Source organism: Rhipicephalus microplus, chromosome 8 (genome assembly GCF_043290135.1).
Source record: "Rhipicephalus microplus isolate Deutch F79 chromosome 8, USDA_Rmic, whole genome shotgun sequence".
In the NCBI taxonomy this organism is placed as follows: Eukaryota; Metazoa; Arthropoda; class Arachnida; order Ixodida; family Ixodidae; genus Rhipicephalus; species Rhipicephalus microplus.
This window is the reverse complement of record NC_134707.1, coordinates 50,314,998-50,330,400: the sequence shown is the minus strand read 5'-3', so window position 1 is coordinate 50,330,400 and position 15,403 is coordinate 50,314,998. Positions and strand designations below refer to the sequence as shown.

General features: G+C 42.8%; 1 protein-coding gene across 3 annotated transcripts in view; it reads right to left on the bottom strand.

The window, feature by feature from the left end:
* Wdr81 (WD repeat domain 81) overlaps positions 1-15,403 on the bottom strand; it is a 75,845-nt gene that overhangs the window by 17,893 nt on the left and 42,549 nt on the right. For 2 of the 3 annotated variants that reach the window (XM_075871773.1, XM_075871771.1), the window contains exons 21-26: positions 13,381-13,514; positions 11,876-11,995; positions 10,698-10,974; positions 7,271-7,429; positions 1,092-1,197; positions 278-429 (exon numbers count right to left, since the gene is read on the bottom strand). In XM_075871773.1, the coding sequence (XP_075727888.1) occupies positions 278-429; positions 1,092-1,197; positions 7,271-7,429; positions 10,698-10,974; positions 11,876-11,995; positions 13,381-13,514 (948 nt within the window). The remainder of the gene's footprint in view (positions 1-277; positions 430-1,091; positions 1,198-7,270; positions 7,430-10,697; positions 10,975-11,875; positions 11,996-13,380; positions 13,515-15,403) is intronic. The other variant, XM_075871772.1, reaches the window with a different exon arrangement.

The following is a 15,403-nucleotide window of genomic DNA, read 5'->3' as shown; positions in this document are numbered from 1 at the left end:
TATCCAATTATATTGCACACAGCAACATTAAATATGCCAGCATCACAATCAGTCGAAATATGTAACTGCAAATGTGGCTCTAAACTTACAAAATGGGTTGGCTAAATGACTGAAAAATTATTGCAATGTTGTTGCAATATTGTAACCTCTAAACTAGCTTTTTGCCTGTTACCCAGATTGAAAAGTTAAGAAGAGACTCGGAGATGGCAGGTTGTGCTGCTAATCTAGAGGAATGCGTTCACTGATGATGCCCTTGGGCAAGCATGCTGCACCTTACCTGCAGAGGGCATTCGGTAGTGGCCTTTCCTAAATTTCCGGGGACCACTTCCTGCATCGGCTCCAGATTCACTCATGGCAAGAGCCGAGTCGTGAGCGGCACACAGCTCCAGGATCAACTCGTGGTTGGTCAGTGTCTGCTCCATGTAAATACTGAAAAGCGAAGAGAGAGAGAGAAGGACACTCTCGAAATCCACGGACGATTTCTCCTTGAACGAAAAACTGAAGCCTTGAGCACAGCATACGATCGTAGTCAACTTATACGACTGGCAATGTTGGCAATGGCAATGTTGGAGCAAATAAATTGGTTAAATTAACGAATGTTAACAGTAGTATGAAAAAGTCTAGTGTTATTCTTCTACATACATGTTTTGAAAACCACTAAGTATATCAGGACTGTGTACCCCACCTACGCAACCTGAACCGATTTCCAGGACACCGAGTTTTTTCACTCGTTTTAACGGCACAATAATGATGCCCACTTAACCACACAGTTTTCTCTAAAAGACGTAGCTATTATAATCTAATTTTTCATTTTTTTGTTCTTTTTAGACAGAGGCATGTCCCTGTTATAGATCGACAGAAAATGCCATTTCCAGAGCTCCATTTCTTGCAACATAGAAGTGCTCGTAGCTTTCAGTTCTCAAATATGCTTAGACGTTATCAAGAGCTTTACAAAAACTTGCGGCCAATTTGTCCGCACAGTTTAACCCATTTCATGACAACACTGCTGCCAGCAACGCACTAATTGTATGTTGCTGGCAGCCTACTGCCTTTCTCATTTTGAGGGGTAAGTCACCGATGTGGTTCCTTACCCGCCAGCCAGTTTGCACAGTGGAATGAAGGTCATAAAAGCAAGCTCTGCAGTGAACACCTGCTTAACCTCCTCGAGGGCACGCTCTGGTATGTTGCGTTCGTCCCCTGCAAACAGGTACAGCACAGAAATGCAAAACACTAAATCAGACTGGCACATTCAACAAAGCACATGTACTGTTTCTAGTGCGCTACAGCGCCTGACTGATAATCTTTTATATTAATGAACATCTTTTTTTTTTTCTCTACAAGACTGAGTCCTGATATTAATCAGCAGGTGGCGAGTGTTGCAATGCCTGTGCGTTGTGCCAATGTTTCAATGACTCAAAACACAATTTCAACGTCATTAGCAGCATAAACTGCCGTAGACAAAGCCGACAAAGCTCACAGATTTCAAATCATGGTTTCAAGGAGTCATTAAATGTGCGAAAGTGTCGTCAGTATAATGATGAGACTTCTGTCTTCCATTCGAACAAATCCACTACTACTTAAAGAAAGCATGGTAAGTAGGTGGAATGGATGAATAGACACAGTGAACGCAAACTTAATAACAGCCACCATAAAAAAAATGTATCGCATCTGCTGTGACGAGCCTTGCAGTGCTTACACAGGGCACTTCAATTTATCAAGTGACTGATTGACTGATTGATTATTTGAATTTGATTGACGTAATTATCCTATGCAATACCAGAGTCTAAAAGTCTTAAGAATGCAGCACTGGCAGTTTCTGACAAATTACGACTACCTCTCTGCCTTCTAATGAGTCATCTCTCTCTCTCTCTACAATACTACCCGAGTAAAGAGCTAACACATCTCAATGACTTGCTGCATACTTGAAACCTTCACTGCTATCCAGGGCACAATCAGGGCTTAATCCGATAATAAGACTACTTCGGGAATACTTTATGTTTGTGACTACCTGAGGAACTTTATTACACGTGCACATACCCAAATGTAAGTACACGCAGCGTTTGTTACATTTTACAGCCACTGAAATGCAGCCACCATGGCCGAGTATGAGAATGCATGCCCTAGCGTTTAGCAGTTCAACACCATTCTCATCGTGCATTGGTACGTGATTGTTTTAGCTCTCTTAACGAACATCACTCCCATTGGTACGTGATTGTTTTAGCTCTCTTAACGGGGCCATACTCCTAACTGTGCATTCGCAACAGCGTGTACGATAACACTGGCTCAGAAAAACATCAGAATCCCCAAGGGGCCTTACAGATGGCGGCTACCTTGCACTGCTGTGAGAATTCATCGTTTCACTACATGCACTTACATAGCCCCACAGTTGTCTTTCCGCTTTGATCATAATACATCATGAAAATGAAAAGAGTATATTATGCTGCATCATCAGAATGGGCTCAAGCTGGCAAAAGAGCACGTAATTTTAACGGGCAACACTCTCATTTTCTCAATAGCGTGCGAACGCATTTGCCACCAAGTCTGTATATGTAAGTGGTGCCACCTGTTGGCTGCATACCGAACCAAGAAGATTTTGAAGCACCACGTCATAAAACCACAATGCACTATAACATATCAATGGTCACAGCAGTTCTGAAGAGCATACAGTTCGCTCAAGACCAATGTTGAACGCACATTATTGCGGGTTATCACCTACACGACGGAGCACTTTGTTACTCGAGGCCGTACCACTGCCTCGCATCCATCAGATGTAAAAAAAAACGCTGCCTGTATATATGACTTGGTGTTGAAGGCTCAATTCATTACTGTGCGGTACATTCAACAAATGACATTACGACACATCTGGACTCAGCAGCCCTTTGTGTGATGAAAATACATGGGTCAATACAAGGCCATTCATAGGCCAGTTAGCATTAGTAACTGCCCAACAGGTTGGTACTAAAGTAAAAGTGGCAGATTAATCACAGTTGCTTTCTGATTATTTTCTGTGTTTTGAATTTGAAACAATCTCAGCACACAGAGTTTCCTTGCCTCCTCCCTTGACAAATTAAAAAAAAAATGGTTCCACTTACGTTTAATATTAGGCACCACTGGGGACTGCCGAATTCCTAGCATAGGTCATTCACATTAAGTATGCCATAATTACTTCAAATAGCCTAGCCAATTTCCCACTTAACATGGAAGGTATGGAAAATATATCATGTTCACTTTAATGTGCATCAGAATTTGGGAAGGGTGGCTTTACAAATTCAGCTAACAGACATAAAAAGACAATGTAGCAGTTTCATTCATTTCCAACTAACTGCCCCATTCTAACGTCTACCTACATACATATGTCATTTTGCACATTTGAGTCTCATGATTCCCTGCCAAGTTAACACATTCGTGGAGTACAGAAAACTAAAAAGTGAGAAAAAGCCCCACTACAATGTAGAAGAAAATACTGATGGAGTATAAAGATCGAAATGTGGCCAAGGCCTTTCAATATGCAAAGCCTGGGCAACTAGTATGTCCCTCAGTGGTTAGATTGTTAGTTAATCTTTCAGCAGCATGATTGCTGACCTGCTGCACTTAATTCCAGCTGCCAGTTTAAAGAATAGATTCTTTTTTGAAGTCTTAAGCCATGCCTGAATCTGCAGCTACGTTAGCAAACTTAACCATGAGCAGTGTTGCCTAAGCAATGCCTAAAGAAGAGTTTGAGATGGAAATGTTGACTAATCAATGCATTCAACACAAAGACACACAATACATGCGATGGCTGACATCTCTAACCTTATGCCGAATGCAAAGTAAAGAAGCTTATGGTGTTGTTTTCAAACCCAGCATGGACTCTCCATACTTATCAGGAACTAAAGTTTCGACACACATATGCACGTACATAGAAAAGAATGCATATCACACACGTGTTAAGCAGATAGACACACATAGACCTAAACTTCGTGGCTGTTATAGCGTTTTAGACCAGTGCATGAAAAGTCCCGTTTTCAGACGCCACTAGAATGCCACTTATACAACAAGGAGTCAAATCCATAACTTCAATGTGAACAGTCAAACATCACTATGGCAGAGCCACTTTCACATTGAAGCTTGGAAAACTCTCCATGTTGCAACGTACAGAGAAATGCACAGCTTATCAGCTCAATATCACATAGTGAAGGAAGACGTCTTATGAAGCGACACATCTCCACAGTGGGCAACATAATGCACGAGTAGTCAGTTAACCCCTTGCCTTCTGTGCTCTTCGCGACCGTTCCTGCCTGGTATTCTACGCAAAAAGTTTTGTGGCATGAGTCGGTGCGTGTTAATAGCAGTAAAATCTGCAGAAAATATCGTAGAATAAAAAATCTTATTTTCATCTGTTACAAATGATTTACCGCATCAGCTGTTTCAGTAAGATTTCGGTATGTCAAAAACTACAAAGCACATAGTTGTGATGAGCAACTTAGCATTTTGCACGCTCCCATTGGCTCCCGGACTTTTTCCCGTGTGTCTTGAAACTTTAGTACAATTTTGTCGGAGTCGTCTTTGTTTTTTTTGGCAGAATCTGACGAGGAAAATGAGCCCACTCGGTGGCTTGTAAGCGCATCGGTGAGGCCGCGAGAGGCAGGTGTTTGCGCTACACCCTGTGTCAGAGAAGTCGCGAACGAGCACCTTTCTTCTCTAAAAAGACACATACACACACTTAGAAACGCCTCCAACAACGAACAACTATGTCCATCTAGCGGATAATATACGAAGCAAAAGGCAAACACAAAATATTGTGCTGCCTTCTATGAAACAAGGTCAAAAATAAACAATTTTCCAGTGGTCAAGGAGCTTTTGGCCTCGCCAACCTGGTCGGTGGATTTCTGGCCACAGATGTCAATTGGTTAAAAGACACACACACAGACACAAAAAGAGAAAAGTAGACTTTAGCGAATCCTCTAACATTGCACTCATTTGACGTGAAAGATGATGGGTGACAGTGGCTTTTGTGATACTGCAATTACAGTAGAATCTCATTAAACAGAACCTGAAGGGACGAGGCAAAATGTGTTCCACTTAACAGGAGTTTTGTTTATTGAGAAGTGAAGTGGGTTGCAGTATTCAAGCATCAAACCAACCATATCAGAGAAAGTTGTTCCATTTAGGCAGCAGTTCCATTAAAGAGATTTCCATTTATTGAGAGTCTACTGTATTCAGAGACAAACTATAACAGGAGACAATGACAAGAGACAGCGAGAGCAAGTATAACATTTATGACATTGCTGCTTTTCAGAGCACCACTTTAACAGGTGCCCGTGATAGGTGTAGCAACATTTATGAAAGTGCAGCTGTTAGTCGTGCTCGTGATAGGTGTAGCAACATTTATGAAAGTGCAGATGTTAGAAGTCCAACTATGCAAGAAAACATTTACAACAAAGAGTGGAAGGCAGCAGCATTTATAGGTCATCACAGTTTCTCGAAGCACAGCCATGACACAGGACTGTGACAAAAGTGATGGAGAAACATGGCAACATTTATAATGTATTGCAATTGTTGAAAGCCCACCTATGACAGGAAACGATGACAATAAAGAGTGACGCTTATGAAATCACAGCTTCTTGAACAAATATGATACGAGGCAATGACAAAAAACAGAGAGGCAAAATGTGATTTATGACATTGCAGTTTTTTTAAGCTTAATCATGGCAGAATGAGGGGCAGTGACAATTATAGCATGGCTGTTTTTAAAAAAAAGACAATGACAAGCATACCACGACCAAAGAAAAGGACAAGTGACAGAGATGTGACATTTACAACACTGCAGTTGTTTGATGTGCAACTATGGCAGGGCACACTAGCAAAAGACAGCGGAAGGCAGTGACATTTATGACGTCAAAGTTTTTTGAAGTGTAAGCATGACAGCAGGTCATGACAATTGACAGGAAGAGGCAGTGACATTCATGACAATGCAGTTTTTTGGAGCACAAGTAAAACAGAAAACAACATGCAATGATACACAGTGACAAATACGACATGGTAGATTCGGAAATCACCACCATGATAGGAGACGACGACAATAAAAGGCAGTAGGATTTATGACACTGAACTTTTTGAAGCACAACTCTGACAGAAGAACTAGGATAAATTACGAGGGGCACAGTGACACTTATGACATTGAAGTTGTTTTTAGCACATTACCACAAGTGACAATGGGAGGTAGTGAGACACTCATGACAGCATTTTTTTTTTTCGAAACAAAACTATGACACAATATGACGAAAGACAATGCTGGGTATAGCAACATTTATGAGATTGGGATTGCTCACCATGCAACTACGATAATTCACAAGACAGGAAGTCGGAATGCGACATAATAAACATTGATCGCTGTAGAACTGTTTCTGCTCTTTATATTCACACTGCAGTAGCCATTAACACAATCATAAAACATACGTGGAAGCTTAAGCTCAATATTGACGAGGGCGTAGATGACATGACTACGAAAGCAACAAGTGACAGATCCTGCTTTTGTTAAAGCTCTTCTGCACTGAACCTTCACTGAGCAAGTGTAACAAGTCAGGATTAAAGCTTCTATGACTAGGATCTTTTCAAGCATGGAAGCTATGTACAGCTCATATCAAAAAATGACTGCACCAACTATCCTATTAATGACTTTCCTGAAGCTCTTTATGACTGACTGGGCCTTAGCTCCTTTGCGACGAACCTGTGCATTGACTCAGAATTAGGGTCCCGTCAAACATTGCGCCAATGTTGCAGCTGATATTTAGCACGAATGAACTAACCTGCCGGATTCGTTACTCGAAGTATTACACGACTAATGATACATGGGGTTTTATTTTACATCCTCACACCAGTATATGGTTATGACAGATGCTGTAGTGGAGGATTTCAGAAATTTTGACCACCTGGTGTTGTTTAACAATCACTGACATCGCACAGCACGCGGGCTTCTACTATTCCGCCTCCACCAAAATGCGACCACTACAGCTGGGATTCGCACCCATCGGGTCTGCAGCCCACGTGCCCGTGGCATTCGGGGCGGCAGCCGAGCCCCATAACCACTGCTCCGCCACAGTGGACAAGCTTTACATGACTGACTTTCTCTTTAAACTCTTCTGCAGTGAACCTGCACTGAATTGGTGCAACAAACCGGCAACATCAGAGGCCGTAGATGCAGTAGAGTGTTAGCGAATGCTGCGCCTCTGCGCAACGCGGGTGTAGTAAAGCGAGGAGAAAAAAAAATGACGCATGCATGATCGTGCACCTTCTCGTTCATCGTGGGGAGGTGTGAGGGGGTAGGGCGGCGAACCTCGGCACCGGAGCACGGACGACAACTTGACTGGAGTGCCGATCTTCAATTCCTGGCCACCGGCCTCCCGCTTGATGGGGAGATAATCCTCAAACGATCGGGACAGCAGCTCTTCTGCAGCGGTGGAGGAGGCAGGTCACGCACGGGTTGTCGTGAACGCAGTTAAGCAACCCAAACTCTCCAGAGCACTCTGCTGCCAACGTGGCTCGGCATTCTCGACAAAATGAAAGGGAGCCATTACACAGACGCGTACAGTGGGAAGACCATATGCTCAAACCTCATTATAACTAAGTTCTATCATAGATAAAAATACATTTGTTATATTTGAAAATTCGTTATAATTGTATAGTCTTAACACTATCTATTTCAAAAGCAATATTCATTTACTTCGTTGTAACCAATGTTTTCTTATTTTCAGGTTTACTATATCGAAATTTGAGTGTACACTCAAACCTGATATAACGAATTTGGATAAAACAAATTATCACTATAACAGAGGAAATGGCCAATAGCATTGCCACACAGAGTTACAAATAATTGTTCATAACAAAATTTTGAATATAGCAAAGTATTTTCATGACAATTGAGACTTTGTTATGGTGAGGTTTGAGTATCTAAACTAGTCAATCCGAACTATGTCGAACTCGGGCAAATGAAATTATGCATTACATCCCTCCTTGGCAGCAACAGGTAACTTCAACGGGAAAGCTGCTATATGACCAAGCGAGAAGATAGCCGTCTTGGACATGTCGAACTCGGGCAAATGAAATTATGCATTACATCCCTCCTTGGCAGCAACAGGTAACTTCAACGGGAAAGCTGCTATATGACCAAGCGAGAAGATAGCCGTCTATGGACAAATTCAAAAACTATTTTCTTCCTTAAAGCAAAAAAATATATACATGATTATAAAAATTGCTTGTTTGATTTCGATAGACCTAATTTTTAGTAAGAGCACCGCATGGTGTAAATTGAGCCTTAGTATGAACCAAAATGATAATTTTCTGAAATTTGCAATATTTTTAATAATGTTTGTAAATCTCCTGATGTCCAAAAAAATTTTATTGCAAGATATACCTTGCAATTAGCAAGTATAGATTATGCAAATATACATACTTGGCACATTATTACAATAAGAAGAATTCAAACATAGAACATTCTGACTAAATTTCCCAAGGTGTATGTATAATGCAGAAAAATAACACTATTTAGCTTCTAACACTTCACACAGACCCATTTGCTTTATATGTAAACCAAATTTGGCATTGAAACGAGAAACTATACTCTCAGCATAAATTTTCTTACAAATGGCACTTAGATGACATTCGGGGGAACTTAGACATGACTTTCTCAAGACCAAAAAAAGTTTTTTTTCCTCTCCGAGATACTCTAGCAATTCACTATTTTCATAGAATAAATCGGCACAATTTTTTTCGTATACGTTCGCAATGCTTGCCAGAAAGAGAAGTTTGGTGTGGAATGACCCTTATACCGTATTTACACGATTGTAAGACGACCCTTTTTTTCAAATTTGACAATCCAATGTTGGGGGGTCGTCTTAGAATCGAAATCGAACCATATGTATTGTCATCTCGAATAGTTTCCCGCTCAACCCAAAGCGCATAGTTTTCCGCGTGCTTATACAAAAGCTTTTCTTTTTTTAGCATCTACTGCGCGCATTACGAGTGCCTTTATGACGAGCGCACGGCTCTTGAGGGAGCACCGGTAATCGATGGAAGAGCCGCCGTAGGAGGGGTATTGGTAGTTGACGGAAGAGCTCCTCTTTGTGATACAATTTTTTAAGCGGGCGCGTCGCCACGTGCTCCTGTCGTTTGTGTCCACGACCAACTCTCTCGAGTCACTTCTGTCTGACATGAGTGCCGTGACATGAGGACGAAAGTTCGGAATCGGTGAATGTGTGGTGCGGAAGTGGCGGCTTCAGCGCGAGGAAATTTTCTCGTGCGACTCCAAGCGCCGTGGCTTTCGCGGGCCGAAGTCTGGCCGCTTTCCGGAACTAGAGGCGAAGCTTGCAGCCTACGTGAGGTGGTTTTTTTTTTTATTATTATTTTTTTTTTGAGATGCGATTTTGGGGGGGTCGTCTTACATTCGAGTCGCCTTACAATCGTGTAAATACGGTACTTCAGGTACCATTTCCCCGATTTATTTTGTATAGAAGTGCATATCATGGCCAGAAATCAAAGAAAACAAGTAATGTGTTTTCTATAAGAGGGCTGTCATGTTAAGAAAGTACACCGTACTGAATATTTGTTTTTATAGAGAAGCTGTAGTCAAATCTCATTATAAAAAACATGGCTCTAGCACGAAAATAAGTTTGTTTTATCCGAAAATTCATCCAAAAGGTATATTCCTAACACTGTAGTTATCGCAAGACTCTCCTTCATTTACTTTGTTATATCTGGATTCATTACATCGAGGCTTGAGCATAACGAAATCGTTCCTTTGTGAGCGAAACGTAGTCAATAGAAAACTGTCACCATCATTAACGGCCTTTACTTTTGCACACACTTGAATGATATGCAGGTTTCTTGGAACCACCTGTATACAAACCAGTCCAACATCCAACTCTCTTAGAGACACCACTTTGCTAAATAAAGCAAACGTCAGAACTGCATCTTGAAAACTCTAGCAAGCATCCCCCTCTGTAAGTCGATATAGCTGGCAAAGAGACAGGGAAGGGGGGGTTTAGAATGACACTGATATTCATGATGGCGGTCACACAGCTTTTCTGCCAGAAAAAATAAAAATGGAGTGCACGTGAACTTCCCTGGCAGTCTTCTTACTTATCTCGTTCCAGGCATATGGTGCATTACAAGGATGAATAATAAACGCAAGACACAAGTAAACATAGTCACACCATGGAAAGCATTATTGAATGGTGCAACCTACGACGATGAGCCAATGCAACAGCTGTAAGAAAAAAAAAAGCAGGTTTCATAGGCTACGTTTTGCTGTCTACATTATCATAGCTACCACATTGGAATAATGATCTCGAAAGCAATTGTTTTGGTCGCACAACTATGGAAGCGGTCATGGGTGTTTTGCAATTTATGTCGGGAGTGCGATCATTATGTGGGAGGAAAAAACAGATTCTGATGACAAATTAAGCACAGGTGTGTAGATATCGGACTTCTAAGTATAAAGAGATGAGAATCAAGCAGGCCGGAGTTGCGTAGACCCAGTGCATCAACAGGGTGCTGAACAGGAGGTGGGTAAAGGGGGGAATGAGGCACTTTTCCGGAACGGTGCGGATTAGCACTGAAATTGGAGGGAGTGCTTGCTCGAAATTTCATGACATGTATTTAAGACAAGAACAGTCCTTTGAGGCAGAGTGATTGAAAGAATGCCATGGAATCGGCCTTACCTTTGTCACTAGGCGCAGGGACCTGTGTCAGGCTCTGCACTGATGACACCCCACCCGCTGGTGGGAAGGCGCGGTTGAAGGACGCAAAAAAGCGGCGCAGGAGCACTGACAGATGCCGTCGGGACATCTGGAAGCCGATGCGCAGGCCGACGAGGTACAGCGTGTCAGCTATCTTTCGCGTCAGGACCTGGCGGCTGACTACACCTCGCGGAAAGCAGTGCTGGAGAGACGAGGCCAGTTGCACCAGGGGGTACAGTATGTTCTTCAGCACCACTTCCTGAAACATTGCACAAGCCACAAAATATATGAGCCCTTACAGGTAATCAAAAAGTCACAGTTCCGCCAAAAGGGCAAAGCAATGAATGTGACAGCAACATATTCGGATGTTTTACGAAGCAAAGCTTGTATTTTTACTAACAATATTATTTGTAGTAAACATGCGCTTGCTAAGTAACCAAGTTTCATGCGACGCGGCCACAGTAGATGACCATAACAAGGCTCGTGCGTAATGACGGCGTTGATATACAAAGTGAGACTGGCAGTCAACTCATTCAGATCCGATTTCACATAACTCTACAAAACGCTGTTGCAAAAGAACGCGGCCGTTTCAGGTAGACTTTTGGAATTGTTTTTTCATGTTGAGAGTAAAGCCCGTAGAAGCTCCTGCCTGCTGTGGAGGCACAAGGCGCACGCTGATCGTTGCCGCTATAGAGTGGCAGCCACAAATGCCCCCTGCCCCCCCCCCCCCCCCCCCCCGGTTTGCTTGTTTGCTCGCGAGATAAGCGCGTGCACAGACGAGCCTAGCCCATCCTTCCCATATTATATATATATATATATATATGAGAGCGGCGGTGGCAATGGCAAAAACCAGCCAATACTGTTCATATAATCGCTGTCACACTGGAACGGCAACGCAATGATTGTGATAGCAACAAAGTTCAATGTTACATGAAGTAAGGCTTGCATGTTCCGATCTAATTTGGCATAACTCCACAAAATGCTCATTTAAGCAAATACAACCAACTGCAGAAGCGAAACAGTTTTGCAGCTGTTTGTCGTCCCGACATAAAGAAGATTTTGAGAGCACAACTCGTCATGAGCTGTCTACTAATGTCTACCAAGAGAGCACATGCGCCAGCTCTGCTGCCTGCAGCCAAGCATGTGACACAGACACCCACCTGAAGTTGACTCATGAGCGTCGTGTCGGACAGGAACGGGAGCACGTGCTTGACCATTGTTACAGCTCCGATGAGACCGGCTTCTAGGTTGTCGGTCAGGTGTCTCTTGCACATGCACAACTGACACGAGATACAATAGAGAAATGACACACAGCTGTCGCGAGCCCCGAGAAATTGGTGGAAAAGTTGTTCCTCTAAAAGTGTAGAGTGGCTGCTCCATTTTTTTGCGTTATGTAAGGCTCGACTTATGCATACAACACGGTAATTGAAAATGGAACACCCTACTAAAACCAACATTATACCACTGTCACGTGGCCACTAAAAAGCGTTTCGAGCAAAAACACAAATAAAGAAGTTTTGCCCACAGACGCACGGCAGCGGGCGTTCCCTTTTCAGAAGCCATCTCTTCTGGAAATGGCATTTGTTGATCTCTAGCCCAGCCGTAAAAAAAAGTTGCCTCAAAACCAGTGGGTGTCAGCAATTGTAACCGGTGAGAAAAAGAAAGGGGGGCAAATGTTTGTTTCGTCACCTGGGCTCTTCACACAAATAAAATTCACATCTCTTGGAAGACCAAATAAGCCATTTAAGGCTTATTTCCTTGGGCATTATGTCAGCAAGTCGATAGGCTCAAGGACACATGGTGATGTTTAGTGCGTCGCACGCACAGATGCAATAAGCACAGCATCGTAACGTGTATGGCCAACTCCAGTGACTGAACAGTACTGAATGCACGCAGAAGTGCAACGGCTACATTAATTGGATAGGAACATTGGATTTTATATATGGATACATAGGATAAGGACATTTAATTTTATAAATGGATGCATAATTTTTTTAGTGGTTTTGTTTTGAAAGCTAGCCCCACGCTTTTGGTTGTGCATTTGGAAGAAAACAGGAAAAAGACGATCGGTGTCTGGTACGCAACGCCTCTTCATTTAATGCTGTTCAACTTTTAAAAAAAAGGCCACTCACGTAAAAAAGCCCTTGCATCTCTTGTGACGCGGGTTAAACACTATTCAATGTTGCAATGCTCGTGTACAACATCTGGTGTAAATTGATGCACTTGTCCACAACCTACATTACACCAATTAACATGCTACCACCAGTGTTCGCTCAGGCAGGATCTATGGCAGCCTGTTAGATTTCGGGCTGCTGCCAAGATATTTGCAAAAGTCGTGAAGTTTAAGATCTGAAACTGGCTCAAAGAATATGAGATGTCTCAGAAGGAAAGAACCTCACTCATTTTGACACACTGCGAGGGCATCAGAGAATTGATTCAGAGCACTCCTTAGCAGAGAGTTCTAGATAATTTCGATGCCATTATACTCTTGTAACATGGCTAAAGATCTATGGCACAAATCCACATGCAAGAGCCTTTCTGAATCCCTGAGATCTTACTAATAATAAGATTACACCCGAACACTTATCCGTATCACCAACGGAAAGGTACAGCAATGGATCAGCAACATGCTCACGCTTATAAATTTATTACACTGTAGACGCACCAGCTCAACAGCATGGGGCAGGTACTGGCGTGTAATGAAACTCTCCCCGTAAAGCATCGCCAAGTTGGAGAGCGTTTCCAGAACCTTTGCGGCAGTCTGGTCGCCAACTACACCTTGTTCGAAAAGGCTCACATCTAGAAGAGGAAAAAAACAACAACCATAAAACTGCGTGAAAAACAACGAAACGAGATAATAAAGAGAGTACACTGCAGTAAGACACAAGAGGCGCTACTGATTAGAACTTCTAAATGATATACTGCGAAAACTCCGCTCAAAACTGTTGTGTCGAGCAACCCTTGGTGTCATGTAAGCACCCAAGTGAGTGAAGTTTACTGTACATGCCACTGCGGGGTGATTGGTCACTGACCTATCACCTTTCTACCGCCTCCATTATGAAAACCGCCTGCAAATGACGCGGTAAAGCAGCCTCCCATCAGTCTCGCCGAAGCTAGATCTACCTGTCGTCACCCTACATGCACCCCAACCGCTCCACCTCTTCGCCGGTCTGCTGCGAGATAATGCCGCACTCCTGCCTGACAACAAAAATGCCAAGCATACCTGCCCACCCTCCTCTTAGGAATAACTGGTTGCCGATACTTTAAATATTTTGTGACTAGCACGGGAAGCATTATAATAATATTATATCTGGAGTTTTACATCACAAAAACACAATATAATTACGAAGGACATCGTAGTGGAGGTCTCCAGAAACTATGACCATCCAAGTCTTTTTTATGGAGCACTGAGATTGCACACCACACGACCTCCTGCCATTTTCTCTCCACCAAAATATGACTGCTGCAACTAGAATCAAACACGTGACCTTTGGGCCAGCAGCTGAGCAGCATAACAACTGCTCCGCTGTGACAGGCAATGTGGTAGAATTGACATTTACTGAATCCCAAGCATGCTGTCTGTCGTAGCATACTGCAAGGAATGCAATCAACCGTTTGCCATATCTCCTGCAAGTCCCAGACGAAAGCCATGCTTAAAAGCTGAAGCACTTAAAAAAAATGACTTTGAGGGATGTAAGAACAGTTTGATTCCTTCTGAATTCAAAAGGCAATGTGGGAGTTTTCACAAGTGACCGCAAAGAGCACTTTTCGACGAAAAAATACGATGTAGTGGCCGCTGGGCTTCTCAGGAGGCAGAGTGAACACAGTGACATCATGCTTGGTATGCCGCGTCATCAGCAACAGCAGCACCTCTGAAGCGTGGCCTCCTCGATACGTTCCGACAACAACCCGTCGTGAGTTAACCACAGAATCCATGGTGGAAAAATGAGACACTTGCTTACGTATCGCTCGGAACATGGAACGCATTTCTTGCTTCGCTTACGAAATCGCTTGAGCAGAGGGTGAAGGTGCATTCACTCGATTTCATCAACCTTTGCCAGCTATGCTGACAGTGTCTAGTCAAAATGCGATTGTTAAAATTTGCGAAATTTATGCAGTCTCCCACACTACCATACCTGCACTGTCTCGAGACGCTACATCTGCACATGGCTGAGCATGAGCGACGCTCAGTTAAACACGCCTAGTAAGTGGCTGAATGTTATGTCCGAGAGAAGAATGGCTAAACAAGAGAAAATGAAGATGACATAGGTTTTCAAGCGTTCACTCACGGCACACGTGAAGGGGCAAAGCACGACAAACTTTGCTTTCGTATATTCTAAAGCTCCTGTTGCTAAAACGGCGGAAAAATATCTTGCCAACATTGACAGTAATGTTAGTTCTGTTAACCACGAAGTTTTATCGGATTCTAAAACATCTTCAGTTTCCATTTAATGCAATTGCCTGAAATTTTCACTAGACGTGTATGTAACTCTCCCCTTGCAAGCAGCAAAGTTCACGTCCATGGGTTAATACATATACTTCAATTACCGTAATTACTCGAATCTAACGCGCACCTTTTTTCCGGTTACGCGAGTTCATAAATCGCATGCGCGTTAGAATCGAGTACGAACAAAAAAATTACGGCCAATCTATTGCCATCGGCAAATCTAAAATGGCCGCCCCCTACG